The sequence below is a fragment of the Bos indicus genome, chromosome 12 (genome assembly GCF_029378745.1).
Source record: "Bos indicus isolate NIAB-ARS_2022 breed Sahiwal x Tharparkar chromosome 12, NIAB-ARS_B.indTharparkar_mat_pri_1.0, whole genome shotgun sequence".
Lineage (NCBI taxonomy): Eukaryota > Metazoa > Chordata > Mammalia > Artiodactyla > Bovidae > Bos > Bos indicus.
The window spans coordinates 47525823-47542284 of NC_091771.1; the positions used below are offsets into that span (position 1 = coordinate 47525823).

Here is a 16462-nt window from a genome sequence, read left to right on the forward strand (position 1 = left end):
TCCCTGGTGACTCAGAGGGTAAAGCATCTGCCTACAATGTGGGAAACCTGGGTTCAATCCCTGGGTCCGGAAGATCCCCTGGAGAAGGAAATGCCAACCCATTCCAGTACTCTTGCCTGGAAAATCCCATGGACCGAGAAACCTGGTAGGCTACAGTCCATGGGGTTGCAAAGAGTTGGACATGCCTGAGAGACTTCACTTTCACTTTCTTTCACTTTCAAATTATAAAATATACTTTCAGTTTTAAGGATAAACGTTATAATTTGACTTTCAGTGTCTCAAATTTTAATATGGTGCCATATGTACTTTCTTTTTACCTTTTATATAAGTCCCACTTCATCTTTTTACATTTCAGGAGTAACCAGTCATCTTTAAAAAAAACACTAATTGTATGCCCCCACTAGGCAGAAAAGTATTCTATGAAAATGTCTCAGTCACGTTGTCAGATTGAAAAAATATTCTTATAAAATAGGTAGGCCAATGATTGAATCAAACATTGAAGTCACTGATCTGATATCTTTATGAAGTATAAATTTAATTTTTCTTTAATTCAAATCATCAAATGTGTCTTTAATCTTCTACAATTTCTTATTTGTTAAATTTGCACTAGTATGACAGTTTTTTAAACTTGGTGTATTTTTTCCCCCTAGCAATTTAAATAAAGAAAAGTCAGCTTTGCAGCAAATGAAGGATCAGATGGCATTAGATTTGGAACAACTTCTAAATCATCGTGAGGTACTTTTCCATTTTGTCTTGCTTTTTAACACTTTAGGCTTTTTGAGAATCAAATTGGGTTGAGATTATTGGATCCCAGTCTCCCATATTCATTATGAGTTAATTCTTATTCCTGGAATTCCTAATTCTTGATGCTCCCTTACTGCCTTATTCATATCTCCGTCATTGAATTTCCATGTTATTTAATAATCATGTGTGTTACACCTTTCTCCCTACAGACAGTAAATTTCTTTAGTGTACCTCTTGTCTTGTTTGTCATTCTGTAGCCGGTGCCTAGTGTACAATATTTGTGTTGAACTTTAAAATCCATAAGTTTTCTTTAATTTCTTCCTCATGAAAATCTTTTAGACTTAATACAATCCCCATCTTATAAAAGAAGTAAATGAGTTTTAGGGGGTTTGTCTAGAGCCAGATGGTCACTGGGGTAACTTCAGTGTTCTTTCTCATTTTTAAAGTCAGATTTATTGAGATATAATATACAATAAAATTTACCCTTTCTAGCATACAATTCTGTGATTTTTGGCTAATGCACACAATTCTGTGATTTTTGGCTAATGCGCACAGTTCTGTAACCATCACCACAAGCAATATATAAGATAGTTTCATCATCACAGAAAATTCCCTCTTGAACCCTTTTCCCCAACTCTAGTCTGAGCAACCACTGATCTGTTTTCTATCCCTGTAGTTTTGCCTTTTCCAACAAAAGGTATTATCCTTTCACAGAATGTCAAATAAATAAAATTATCAGGGAATTCTTTGACAGTCCAGTGGGGTAGGACTCTGCTCTTTCACTGACAATGGGACAGGTTCCATTCCTGGTCTGGGAATTAAGATCCCACAAGCCAAGTAGTACAGCCAAAAAAGGAAATAATAATAATAATAATAATAATAAAATTATTGGTCTTTTCAATCTGGGTTTTGTTCAGTTGCCATAAAAAAGATTCATTCATGTTATTATAAATATTAGTAACTTGTCCTTTTTATTGCTGAGTAGTATTCCATTGTATGGATATACCACAGTTTGTTAATCCATTCGCAGTTGAGGGTCATCTGTGTCGTTTCCATTTGGGAACCCTTAAAAATAAAGCTGCTGTACACTGTTGTGTATATGTTTTTATGTAAATAAAATTTTCCTTTTCTCTTGGTAAATATCAGGAGCAGGTCTGGGTCATGTGGAAAGTGTATGTTTAACATTGTAAGAAACTGCCAGACTATTTTCCAAAGTGACTATGTCTTTTGCATTCCCACCAGCAACAAGTGCGAGTTCCAGTTGCTCTGCATTCTCACTAACAGTTGGTATCATTAAGCTTAGTTTTTTAATCCATGAATTTTTTCCACTGTACTGTCACTGCCTTGTCTTAGCCACATTTTTACCGTTTTGCAGTCCTAACAGAGAAAGAAATGCTCAAAGCAGGTCATTGGTTTATAAGTATCCTGAAGACATATATGTCTGGAAATATATTTCCATATCTGGAAAAGATATATCAGGTATTTGGGAAGAAATTATTGCAAGGAAATTATTGAGAGAGATGAAGCAAGAAATATTCCTAGAAACAACTTAAAGATACATATCCTAGAAATAATGTCAAGGGAATTGGGAGACTGTCTTTATCTTAGAAATGGCCTTTGGAGTGAGTTCTCCTAAAGGTGTATTTTATGTGATGGGTGAAAAGGATAAGAAAGTGTCCCTGGGCTAAATTTTAGAGGTGATTTTTAGGTAGATAAGTAGACCTGACAACAAGTTACAGAGTAGAGAAATTTCTGAAGATATTTATTCTTTTTTCCGACTTCAAGCATTCCAGGCCTCATCTACTATTACTTGTGTCCTAGGATTTCCATTTCAAATAGTTGTTGCCTCACTGTGGAAGCCAGATTCATTCAGTATGTGTATCGTAACAAAAGTTTTTAAAACTGAATATATAAGAAGTAGTAGCTACGGAGATCCATTAAGTCATACATACCAAAAAGCTTTTTTTCCCCAAAAAAAGCTGCATAATAGATAACGTATTTAGAATGGCAAGTCTTATTTGAATTTAGAGAATTATGCTTAACTCTGAAAAATATATGAAAGCCTTCATTTATATATTTTGTATGTCACACTTGGAATCACATTATTCATGAGTCCAAATAAAAACTATAAGTTTTAATAGTGGGTTGAGACTTGAGTAGGTTTAAAGGAAAATATGTCTTAACATAAAAATTAACTACTAGCAAGGTGAATTAAGTTGACAGCTACCGCATGGCATCAATAAATTTTGCAAGGATATACATCTAATTAAATAATTATCAATTAATTGGCATGCATTTGAGATTTCTTCATTTTGGTATATAAATAATCCAACATTATAACTTTTCTTTATGCCAGTCAAAGAAAAGTAGCTTTTCTTTTTCCCCAAAGCAAAGTAAAAATTCAAGTTTAATGAAACAAATCTGATATAAGCTTGTAATCTTTTCTAAGAAATGGTTTAAGGAATTCCCTGATGGTCTAGTGTTTAGGACTCCGCATTTTCATTACCAGGGGTCTGAGTTTGATCTGCAGTCCGGGAACTAAGATCCCACAAGCCTCCTGGCCAAAAAAAAAGAAGAAAGAAAGAAACAGTTTAGCACCAACTTGCATCACATGTACAGCGTGCATGCTCAGCCACGTGTGACTCTTTGCAACACTATGGACTGTGTCTCCCTAGGCTTCTCTGTCCATGGGATTTTCCAGGCAAGAATACTGGAATGGATTGCCATTTCCTACTCCAGGGAGCCTTCCCAACCCAGAATTCAAACCCACATCTCTTGCATCTCCCAAGTTGGCAGGCAGATTCTCTACCACTGCATTACCTGGGAAACCCTTAACATGTGTGCAGACCCAAATGCAAATACAGAAGGCTTCTATGGAAAGAAAATAGCCTGTAACCCAGGAATATGCTTGACCATTCCTTTGAACATTTGCCTGATGAGACAGAATCTGCAAGATTGATTTATTCATTTTATGACTCTGAGGGTGACATGTCCAGAACACCTAGTAGATAACAGTTGAATAAGAATGACTCTGGTAAGTCAAATTTATTGAAAGTGAACATCAAGACTGAGACTAAGGGGAGGGCAAGCAGTCACCGAGGGCACAAAATAGTGGAGGTGCCCCCTCTCAGGGGCGTGCCCAGTGCAGGGCGGGCAGCTGAGAACTTGCCTCACCCTTGTCAGGACCCTGTGGAAATGATCTAGCATGAGTCATTGATTCAATCAGCCAAATTTTCTTAGTTTAAATAAGTGATTCATAAAGAGACCAAATGAACATTTAAAGTGTTTCATATTCTTTTTTGCATTGGACATGTCTTGCTTTAATTTTATAAGTGATGTTACTTAGTTCTGGTAAGACTGTGTGTGTGTGGTGGTAATACAAAATGAGATCCCCACTTCATTTACATAGTTATCAAATATGTGTTACATGAAAAAAAGAAAATGGATGGGATAGTCCTGGGTTGACGATGCTAGGATAGGTGAGGCATGGCCACAGGGTTTTTCTTTTCTGTATTGGTCTTAGCTCAAAACGGCAGCTTAAAACCTCATTCACATTAATAGTTCAGTTGTGGTCTTAAGAATTTCCAGGAAGGATAAAATCAATAGTGCTCTCTTATTCTATCAGTTTTTAGAATTGATACATTCAAAACCATTGTATGTATTTGGAAAGTGTATTGGGTGACTTTTATTCTCATCTTTTCTTTAGAGAAAGTATATTAACCTAATAAAAAAATGTTAAGAAAGGATTGTTGTTTAGTCACTCAGTGGTGTCTCTTTGTGACCCCAGGACTGTAGCCCACTGGGCTCCTTTGTTCATGGGATTTCCCAGGCAAAAATGCTGGAAAGGGTTGCCATTTCTTCCTCCAGGGGATCTTCCTGACTTGGGGGTCAAACCTGCATCTCCTGCGTAGCTGGCAAATTCTTTTCCACTGCGCCACCAGGGAAGCCCTACTGAGCCTGTGCTCTAGAGCCCGTGAACCTCAACTAATGAGCCCATGTGCTGCAACTACAAAAGCCTCTGCACCCTAGAGCCAGTACTGTGCAGTAAGAGAAGCCTGAGCACCACAGTGAAGAGTAACCCCCACTCCCCACCACTGGAGAAAACCCACCCATGGCAGTGATGACCCAGAAGAGCCAAAAATCAATCACTCTTATTAAAAAAGACACAATTTAATGTCATGATCCCTGCCTTTATAGAAGATCAGAACAAAATCTGGTGCCATTTCTCTTTGTTTTGTGAAACTTTAGGGACCTACTAAATGCTTCCATTTATATTATATAATTTAGTGTTCGCTGCTGTCCCCTGAGATAAGTATCGTTGTCCCTACTTTTACAGATGAAACTGATGCTGAGTAACTCATGGTTAAGTAACTCAACCATGATTACATACTTACTGTTAAAACTTTTTTTTTTTCTGAAACAGAAGCTTATGATCCTTCTTAGTCTCATTTAGACAAAAATCTCATGATGAATTATTGTTTGCGTGAGTTCCAGGAAAATTTTTGCCACTGTAGATGAAGCTATATGCTTTTTTTTTTTTTCCAGAAAATGAGAACTGTATAATTTAACGTGTTTCCTTTTTGTCTTAGTTGACAGAAAACTCAGAGCTAAATATCTTATCCAGGTGTTGTAATCTTTTTCTTTTCTTTCACTTATGATGCTTCAAAGTAGCTTTCTCTTTATCTTTCAAGTGGAATGAAATCTTTTTTACCCTTCAGTGCCTCCATTTATACTAAGATCTTTTATGTATTAAAAATATAAAATATAAATCTTAAATAATTAGGTTTTTAAAAATATAAAGGAAAAGACCGACTAACATGACCTCACTTTTAGTTAACAGTATCAGGGCTTCAAATTCAACATTCAGTTTTGAGTATAAGAAATATGATTCCTTAGAATGACTTTTCTTATTTCATCATATGTCCTTAGAATCTAAGCTTTCAAGAGCAGGAAAAATATCTTTAATCAGCTAAGTATCTAGTAAAATACTGAGCATAATTTTAAGAAATGGATATAAAAGCTCTTTTTTAAATTCTTTAAATTCTAACTGTGTTAGGGACAGTGGTAAGAGCTCCTCTTAGGAAGCTTTTCAGTGTTTTATTGAGCAATAGTTGGTATCATGAGCTTAAACTGGTGATGTTGGGGTTCAACAAAAATGAACCAATTTGAAAACTATGAGCTTGGTGATTGATTGGATTTAGGGAATGATGAGAGAAGGAATGAGAATTGATGCCTGGGGTTTTGGCTTGTGTCCTGGGTTTATGGTGATGCTATGAAGGCCATAGGATGAATAGGTTTAGGAAAGAACTCAAGAAAATATCTAAGTGGATATATTCATAGAGAGTTTGAAATGTAGGTTCTGGAGTCCAAGGAAGAGGACTTTTCTAGAGCTAGAGATTTGAGAGTCAAAGCATGAACACGGTGTGTACACGGAAGCAGATAGAATGAACTAGTGAAGGTGTATAGAGTGAGAATCGAGAGGGGTGTAGGACAGAGTCTTGATGAGTACTAATAGTTTAGGAATAGGCAGAGCAAAAAAAGCTCACACTAGAGTGAGGAGTGATCAGAGAAATGGCAGGCACATCAGGAAGTGTGGATCCCTAAGGCCAGAACCGTTCAGTAGGGAGGAGGTTGGCAGCAGTGGCTTCAGCTGCCAAAGGGCCAGGTCAAACAAAGATAAAAAAGAAAGTGTCATTTGGATTTTTAAAAACGCTAAAACAGAAAAAAAAGCAGTTTCAGTGGTGCTAAAAGGCAGATTGCAGTGAACTGGTAAATGCATAGAAGTTGAAAAATAATAATAGAAAAAATAGATAACCCTCTGAATAAGGATTGTGGCCATGAAATTAAAAGATGCTTGCTCTTTGGAAGAAAAGCTATGACAAACCTAGACAGCATGTTCAAAAGCAGAGACATCATTTTGCCAACAAAGGTCTGTATAGTCAAAGCTGGGGTTTTTCCAGTAATCATGTACAGATATGAGAGTTGGACCATAAAGAAGGCCAAGTGCCGAAGAATTGATGCTTTTGAATTGTGCTACTGGAAAAGACTCTTGTAAGTCCCTTCAACTACTGGAGCAATTTGGCCACATGATGCAGAGAGCCAACTCATTGGAAGAGACCCCAATGCTGGGAAAGATTGATGTCAAAAGGACAAGGGAGTGGCAAAGGGTGAGATGGTTAGGTAGCATCACCGACTCGATGAACATGAATATGAGCAAATTCCAGGAGATAGAACAAACTCAAGGAGCCTGGCATGCTGCAGTCTGTGGAGTTGCAAAGAGTTGGACATGATTTAATGACTGGACAACAACTGTTTAAGAGAATATAAGGTGGTCAGGGAGGGAGCATGAGATCAAGGGCTTTTACCTTCCTGAGTTGGAGTGTATCCAGCCTAAGTGGTGATAGGAAGGAGCCAATCAGAGGGAGACACTGAAAGTTCAAAAGAGGATCAATTGAGCAAAAGTGCTGGGAAAGAAAGAGATCCAGGATGAAATGATGGGATTTAACTTTAGATAGGAGGGGGCACCTTTTCCATTTTGAAGAGGAGAAATAAAAACTATGTTAAAAGTAACTTAGTGGAAAAGGAAATGGCAACCCACTCCAGTGTTCCTGCCTGGAGAATCCCATGGACGGAGAAGCCTGGTAGGCTGCAGTCCATGGGGTCTCACAGAGTCGGACACGACTGAAGCAACTTAGAAAATAAAAAAAATAAAAGTAACTTAGTAGGTTCAGTGGCAAGAATTTAGGAAGTTCCCACCTAATGGCTGTTTTCTAATGGCAAGACAGGTGGTAGGATCAGAATTTGGTTTTTTATTTATTTTTGATGGTGCTGGGTCTTCTTTGCTGCATGCAGACTTTCTCTAGTTGCAATGAGCAGGGGCTTTTCTTCATTGTGGTATGCAGGCTTCTCACTTTGGTGGCTTCTCTTGTTGCAGAGCACAGGCTCCGGGTAAACGGGCTTCAGTTTACCCTTCAGTCAGCTTGGAGACTCACTAGTTGTGGCGCACGGGCTTTAGTTGTTCCACAGCATGTGGAATCTTCCCAGGCCAGGGGTCAGACCTGTGTCCCTACATTAGCAGGCAGATTCCTATCCACTGTACCACCAGGGAAATCTCTGTTAATTTTTTTTAGCCATACTGGACAGCAGTATGTGGGATCTTAGTTCCCCAAACAGGGATCAAACCCTTTCCCCCTGTAGTACAAGCACGCAGTCTTAATCACCAGACCACCATGGAAGTCCCAGGATCAGAATTTTGAGAAAAATACAAGTTTGAAATAGCTGTATAATAAATGAGTGATGTGTGTTACAGACATAACAAATAATTGCCAAGGTGAGATGTCATATGTTCATTGCAGTACCATTCTGTGTAATTTTTCTCTAGCAGCTTACACTCACTCAGCATACTAGGTGCAAACATGGAGAAGGTAGGCAGTTGGTCTGATCCAGAATTACAAATGTATATGTTCAGCTCTCATTAACTTGTAAGACTGGAATTACCTTTATATTCTTTACATCACATATTTTGAAATACTGTGGGAAAATATAGCAATCGAACAGACAAGATAGCTCTGCTACTTAGTAACTATGGATTCTTAAGACAATAATTTAACCCCTCTAAACTCAGGATTGTATGAGAATTAAACAATGTAGTACTTTTCTGACATATGACAATAAGTCAGTATATGTAGGTTCCTTCCCTCTTTTCCATCCTTTTCAAGAATCAGTCCAAATGTTATCTATTCTTTGAAGCCGTTCATAACTCAGTAAAGAAAAACTTAAGCTTTTTGAAATCTCTTTCCCACAACTCTAAAAATATTTGTATTAATATTCCTACCACTATATATCATAATTACACATGCATCTTGCCAATGAAGTGCCTAGTTTTTCTTTGTGTATTAGCCTTTAGCACAGTATTTAGCACATAGTAAGTATTCAGTTGGGCTTCCCAGATTCAGTGGCTCAGTGATAAAGAATCTTCCTGCCAGTGCAGAAGATACAGGTTCAGTCCCTGGGTGGAGAAGATCCCCTGGAGGAGGAAATGGCAACCCATGCCAATATTCTTGCCTGGAGAATTCCATGGACAGGGGAGCCTGGTGGGCTGCAGTGCATGGGGTCGCAAAGAGTCAGGCACGACTGCCCAACTGAACATACACACACACACATGTGCAAGTATTCAATTAAATGTTAAACTGTGATCTTTTTCAGTCTTCAATAATAATTTCACTGAGTGAGTGTGAGTGAAAGTCGCTCGGTCATGTCCGACTCTTTGCGACCCCATGGACTATAGTCCATGGAATTCTCCAGGCCAGAATACTGGAGTGGGTAGCCTTTCCCTTCTCCAGGAATAATTTCACTAGAAGCTGTCAAATAGAGGGCTTTAGAAACCAACCTTTAATATATTCACATGCTCCCCCCTCATACATATATATTTGTGGAACATAATACATCTGTTTCTAAAACCTGAACTTCGGACTTCCCTGGTGGCCCAGTGGTTAGGAATATGGCTGTCAGGACAGAGGATGTGGGTCCGATGATGCGTGGTGTGTTAAGATTCCATATACCGCAGAGCAGCTGGGCCCTTGCGCCACAACTGCTAAGCCCAAATGCCCTAGAGCTTGTGCCCACAGCATGAGAAGCCCATACACCACCAATAGAGAGTAGCCCCCATGAGCCACAGCTAGAGAAAGCCCACCAGCACCAATGAAGACCAACCACAGCCAAAAATAAAATAAATAAAATTTTAAAAAATAAAACTTGAGCTTCTTCTACCCTTTCACCCAGTGCGCTTCTGTCAATAATCTCTCTCAAGGTCCACAAGCATTTCAGTTAGTATTTAACCAGAACTTAACCAACCACTTCTTAGTAAGTGCCTAGAATGTGCAAGGCCTCACACTTGCCTGAATGTTGGCCTAACTCCCACGGTTCCAGATAACTTGCCTCTTACTGCGATGTGTGTCACTTAAAAAAAAAAAAAAAAACCCCTGCAGTTAGCCAGGTTTCTGCAAAATGAAGTCACGGTATAATTATCATTCTTTTATGGTATGTTTATGTTCCAGGACTAACTCCTATGTTCTTTGTGATTTCTCGGAAAGTTTCAGGGACGTTTCGGCATCACAAGTGCCCCTGAGGCAATCCACTTCATAAAGGGCTCAAACAAATTACATATTTCTATATGTGTGTCATTCTTTTTGGTTCATACTTAACTATTTTGAAATTTCCTTAAGAATACCTTTTTACATGTTTTTCTTAGACACCTATGTAGTTAAATTTTACAGTCAGAACAGTCATCATGACTTAAAAAAATACTGTGTGGGTAAGTTAATTTTTCTTTAAATGAAGATGTAATTATTTCTCAGATTGATACACTTCTCATCATAGTGTGCTCTTCAAGTTCAAATTTGTTTTTGATTTCCTAGATGTAAAAGAGTGTTTTAAAGGTAATTATTATAGTGGAAAGCTAAAACATATATAGTATAAGTCATATTTTCCCTATAAAATTTGAGAATGCTTATTTTTTCCACATAAGGGTATATGAGTTTAGGTCTGAGGAAATTCAGAGAGTAAAGTATTGCAAAAAATACTCATTGCAAGTGTTGGATTTAAATATACTTGAAGTATGACTAAACTAAACCTACTGTGTAAAAGTATAATAATATAACTTCTTCCTACCAAAATATTTTAATTGTTTTCAGCCCAATTAATTATGTTATAATTAAAATATCCAAAGAGCCCTGTGATGGCCTTATACACACTTGACAGAAGCAGCAACTGAGTGTTTCCTCTCCTCAGTTTTGAATTGCCTAAAGACGCACCTTTTTTGTTTAAGATTATACTCTGTAGTCCTCCATGTTTATGTGGACTTGCACTAAACTTAACAGAGCTAGGTCAGATTATTTTGATCTTCACAAGTACCTTGGCTTCTTTTTTAATCTTTTCATCATCAGGTTTAAAATTACAAATACCCCTGTTGTGTCCTGCAGGTAAAATTCTGTCTTGAGTGAAACATTCTATCTCACCATAGAAATACCTTATTTGTGTACATATGCCCTTTTAACATTTTTTGCATCACACTTTCACATCTATTACGTATCACATAGACCTTTCTTTTCTAGTTTTAGGTTTGTTTTGTTTTTTTAAAGAATGAAATGTGTATTTTTCCCACTACATTTTAGAAGTTTGGTATGTTTCCTTTTAAATAGTAAGTACACTTCTCTGACCTTTTTTTATCAGTAAGGAACAAGTAAATGACCTCTTGCTATCATTTCTAACCCTGTGTTTTTATGACTCTTAGGATAGCAGCCGTTTATAACAAACTAAACAATTCTTGGGTATAAGGACATGCATAAAACAAACTGCAAAGCTATTAAAATAAGTCTCTGGAAATATGTGTTGGCCAGGAGAGAATATTAACAGTGAAATGAGATGATTATGGTCTTCTTTGGCAGTATTTTAATTTAAACTTAGGACATCTATATCCTGTATCAAGTTGCTGACACTGAAGGAAGACTGGGAATATGGAGAAGTTCAGGCACTAGAGTGAGTCACACTCCAGACACCAAAGAGTCTCAAAGAGCCTGGAGTCTGAAATTAATGATGGAAATCAACAAGAATTTGCATCAAAACCTACCAGATTATACTGAAATAATAAAAGCCAGAAAGCAGACAACAGCTAGATGAATCCTGGTACAGAAGGAAAAGCCAGGTACAAGACGACATGTGTACCAGAGGCAAGGCCGTTAGAAGTCCAAGGTGAAATTCAGTAATCAGATGAATGAGGGATCTGCACAAACCAATCAGAACCGAACTGAGGTGCCCACACTTCTGTTCTCAGTCATCAGTGGCAGTAGCCTACTTCAGTGTGTAATAATGCTAGCTTCCTCTACCTGCCTCACTGTTGAGGATGACCTTAAGATTATATCCAAGTTCAGGAAAGAATGTTGTTAGTGATTAGTTATGTCCCCTAGGCTATGACAGCACAATCATGTCTCATTTACCAAATCCTTGAGCTCTCACTAAGCTTTCCATAGTAGATAGGATATGACTCCAAAAATATTTATCATCTGAAATGCATTAGAATAAGGAGTTGATAAGCCTTATTCTTCTCTGCTATGGCCAGGGCTTCATTCTGTTCTAGACTTAAAACTTTGAATACTTACTGGGAGGTAATCAGAGGAAAATAATCAAGATGATAAAAGAATTCCATTCAGCCAAGAGAGATTAAGGGATTTGGAGGTGTTTAGAGAAGAAAACTGAAGCTTCGATACTTTGGCCACCTGATGTGAAGAGCCACCTCATGGGAAAAGACCTGATGCTGGGAAAGTGTGAGGGCAGGAGAAGGGGATGACAGATGGGCAGATGGACAGATGGTTGGATGGGCATCGTTGACTCAATGGATATGAGTTTGAGCAAACTCCGGGAGATAGTGAAGGACAGGGAAGCCTGGCGTGCTGCAGTCCACGGGATCACAAAAAGTCAGTCACTACGAGCAACTGAACAACAGGGTAGAAAAGATTTAGAGAGATACAAGAAATTCGAAGTAGACATGAGAAAGAGGCAGAAATAAACTTGCGATACATCTCTCCAAAGGCTGGAATTAAAACCTAAGGGTAGACATTATATGGAGACATGTTTGGTTTGCTTTGTGTGGTTGCTGTTGTTGCTTTGTTTTGTTTTGTATAGAGGTTAAATAACTTGAAGGTCCCTTCCAAACCTGAAATTGTGACTGTCAAAGGCCTTGATAGAGAGCATCTGCATTATTGTGTACATAATGAATTTGTTTGAATTCTAATTTGAATTGCTTTGAATTCATTTGAATCCTGATTTCATTTCTTAATAGCTAATGAATTTGGCTGTATTTCTTAAAATCTTTAAACCTCAGTTTGTCTTGAGAATTGCAGTAATATCTACCTCTTGGTATTTAACAGATGAAATTTTTTTTTTTTTTCGATTTATTGGGTGTGTGCTGGGTCTTAGTTGCAGCACATGAGTTCTTTGATCTCTGTTTGGGATGCAGGATCTTTACTGGCAGCAGTGAACTTCAGTTGCAGCATGCAAGGTCTAGTTCCCTGACCAGGGATCAAACCCAGGCCCCCTGAATTGGGAACACAGAGTCTTAGCCACTGGACTACCAGGGAAATCCTGAAGATTACATTTTTGTGTAAAATACATAGTGCAAAGCCTGTAACATATAAATACTACATGAATATTAATTTGCCAGACAAAAATCTGTTTTGTCTATTGTTTAGAGTGTAGTGGCATTGGCATTCAAGGTATATTTTACCTTCTTCAAAAATTATATATTGAGTGAATTGAGAGAGTAGCATTGACATATATTCAGTACCATGTGTAAAATGGATAGCTTGTGGGAAGCTGCTGTGTAACACAGGGAGCTCAGCTCCGTGCTCTGTGAAGACTTAGAGGAGTTGGGTGGGGGGGCAGGCTGGGAGGGAGGCTCCAGAGGGAGGGGATATATATGTATACTTACATACACGCTGTTTCATGTTATACAGCTGAAGCTAACACAACATTGTAAAACAATTATACTCCAATAATAATAAACTTTTTAAATCATACATTGAGATGTGCTAAAAATTTGCTTTGATAATGATTTTAAATTGTCTTTGGGCACTTAGAATATCAATAGATAACTTTGAAATAATTTTGCCTTTTCTTTTAAACTATTTTGTTAGATGTGATAATGATATTTTGGGTGTTGTTTTTTTTTTTAATCCTTATCTGTTAAAAATCTCTACTGAAATATTTACAAGTGAAATGATCTGAGGTCTGAAATCTGCTTTCAATTATTTCAAAATAACTGGAAAGGAAGTAGATAAAAACAATGTTGACAGAACATTATGGCAGTTCCTCAGATGATTAAACATGGAGATACCATATGACCCAGCAGTTCCACAACTAGTTTTATACTCGAGAAATGAAAACATGTCTACACAGAAACTTGTACATGAATGTTAGATGTTAACAGCATTATTCACAGCAACCAAAATGTGTAAACAACCCAAAAGTCCACCAGCTGATGAATGGATTAAACAAAATGTGGGATAGCTGTACAATGAAATATTACTCAGTCATAAAAAGAAATGAGTTACTAGTAGATATATAACATCATGCACCTTGAAAATACCACGCTAAGTGAAAGAAGCTGGTCACAATGGCACACATGTTCCATTCATTTGAAATGTCTTGAACAAAGAAATCCACAGAAATAGAAAGTCGATTAGTAGTTGCTTGTGGCTGGTAAATTGAGGGCAGGATGAGATAGTGGAGTGATTCCTAAAGGACTCAGGGTTTCCTTCTGAGGTGATGGGAAAATTTTTTTTTTACTTTATACTTTAAATGGATGACTATATTGGCAACTGAGTTATATCTCAATAAAGCTGTTTTTAAGAAAAAACAATTTATTGCCAAAATGTTGATAATGGTTAAAGTCAAGCAGTAGAAAACGGGGACTAAAAGTTTCCAAAATAAAATGTTTAAATGCTCTTTCAGAAGTAATTTAAACCTCCAATATAGGTATGTACTTGGTTTAGGACAGTTCAGTTCAGTTCAGTCTCTCAGTCGTGTCTGACTCTTTGTGACCCGATGGACTGCAGCACACCAGGCTTCCCTGTCCATCATCAACTCCCAGAGTTGACTCAAACTCATCTCCATTGAGTCAGTGATGCCATCCAACCATCTCATCCTCTGTCGTCACCTTCGCTTCCTGCCCTCAATCTTTCCCAGCATCAGAATCTTTTCAACTGAGTCAGTTCTTCACATCAGGTGGCCAAAGTATTGGAGTTTCAGCTTCAACATCAGTCCTTCCAATGAATATTCAGGAATGATTTCCTTTAGGATGGACTGATTGGATCTCCTTGCAGTCCAAGGGACTCTCAAGAGTCTTCTCCAACACCACAGTTCAAAAGCATCAGTTCTTCAGTGCTCAGCTCTTTTTATAGTCCAGCTGTCACATCCATAACATGACCACAGGAAAAACCATACCCTTGACTAGACGGACCTTTGTTGGCAAAGTTATGTCTCTGCTTTTCAGTATGCTGTCTGGGTTGGTCGTAACTTTTCTTCCAAGGAGCAAGCGTCTTTTAATTTCATGGCTGCAGTCACCATCTGCAGTGATTTTGGAGCCCAAAAAAATAAAGTCTGATACTGTTTCCACTGTTTCCCCATCTATTTCCCATGAAGTAATGGGACCAGATGCCATGATCTTAGTCTTCTGAATGTTGAGTTTTAAGCCAACTTTTTCACTCTCACTTTCATCAAGAGGCTCTTTAGTTCTTCACTTTCTGCCATAAGGGTGGTGTCATCTGCATATCTGAGGTTATTGATATTTCTCCCAGCAATCTTGATTCCAGCTTGTGCTTCCTCCAACCAGTGTTTGTCATGATGTACTATGCATATAAGTTAAATAAACAGGGTGACAATATACAGCCTTGACATATTCCTTTCCCAATTTGGAACCAGTCTGTTGTTCCATGTCCAGTTCTAACTTGCTTCCTGACCTTCATACAGGTTTCTCAAGAGGCAGGTCTGGTGATCCGGTATTCCCATCTCTTACAGAATTTTCCACAGTTCATTGTGATCCACACAGTCAAAGCTTTGGTATAGTCAGTAAAGCAGAAATAAATGTTTCTCTGGAACTCTCTTGCTTTTTCAATGATCCAGTGTATGTTGGCAATTTGATCTCTGGTTCCTCTGCCTTTTCTAAAACCAGCTTGAACATCTGGAAGTTCACGGTTCACGTACTGTTGAAGCCTGGCGTGGAGAATTTTGAGCATTACTTTACTAGTGTGTGAGATGAGTCCAATTGTGTGGTAGTTTGAGCATTCTTTGGCATTCCCTTTCTTTGGGATGGAATGAAAACTGACCAGTCCTGTGGCCACCGCTGAGTTTTCCAAACTTGCTGGCATATTGAGTGCAGCACTTTCACAACATCAACTTTTAGGATTTGAAATAGCTCAACTGGAATTCCATCACCTCCACCAGCTTTGTTCATAGTGATGCTTCCTAAGGCCCACTTGACTTCACATTCCAGAGTTTCTGGCTCTAGGTGAGTGATCACACCATCATGATTATCTGGGTCGTGAAGATCTTTTTTGTACAGTTCTGTGTATTCTTGCCACCTCTTCTTAATATCTTCTGCTTCTGTTAGGTCCATACCATTTCTGTCCTTTTTTGTGCCCATCTTTGCATGAAATGTTCCCTTGGTATCTCCAATTTTCCTGAAGAGATCTCTAGTCTTTCCCATTCTATTGTTTTCCTCTATTTCTTTGCACTAATCACTGAGGAAGGCTTTCGTAGCTCTCCTTGCTATTCTTTGGAACTCTGCATTCAAATGAATATAACTTCCCTTTTCTCCTTTGCTTTTCACTTCTCTTCTTTTCACAGCTATTTGTCAGACCTCCTCAGACAGTCATTTTGCTTTTTTGCATTTCTTTTTCTTGGGGATGGTCTTGATCCCTGTCTCCTGTACAATGTCAGGAACCTCTGTCCATAGTTCATCAGGCACTCCGTCTATCAGATCTAATCCCTTGAATCTTTTTCTCACTTCACACTGTATAATTGTAAAGGATTTGATTTAGGTCATACCTGAATGGTCTAGTGGTTCTTCCTACTTTCTTCAATTTAAGTCTGAATTTGGTAATTAGGAGTTCATGATCTGAGCTACAGTCAGCTCCCAGTCTTGTTTTTGCTGACTGTATAGAGC

The 16462-nt window shown here is 38.1% G+C and overlaps 1 protein-coding gene across 3 annotated transcripts in view; it reads left to right on the forward strand.

The window, feature by feature from the left end:
- PIBF1 (progesterone immunomodulatory binding factor 1) overlaps positions 1–16462 on the forward strand; it is a 230594-nt gene that overhangs the window by 192877 nt on the left and 21255 nt on the right. For 2 of the 3 annotated variants that reach the window (XM_070800339.1, XM_070800338.1), the window contains exon 16: positions 651–735. The exons of the other annotated variant lie outside the window; for it this stretch is intronic. In XM_070800339.1, the coding sequence (XP_070656440.1) occupies positions 651–735 (85 nt within the window). The remainder of the gene's footprint in view (positions 1–650; positions 736–16462) is intronic. 3 annotated transcript variants of the gene reach the window in all.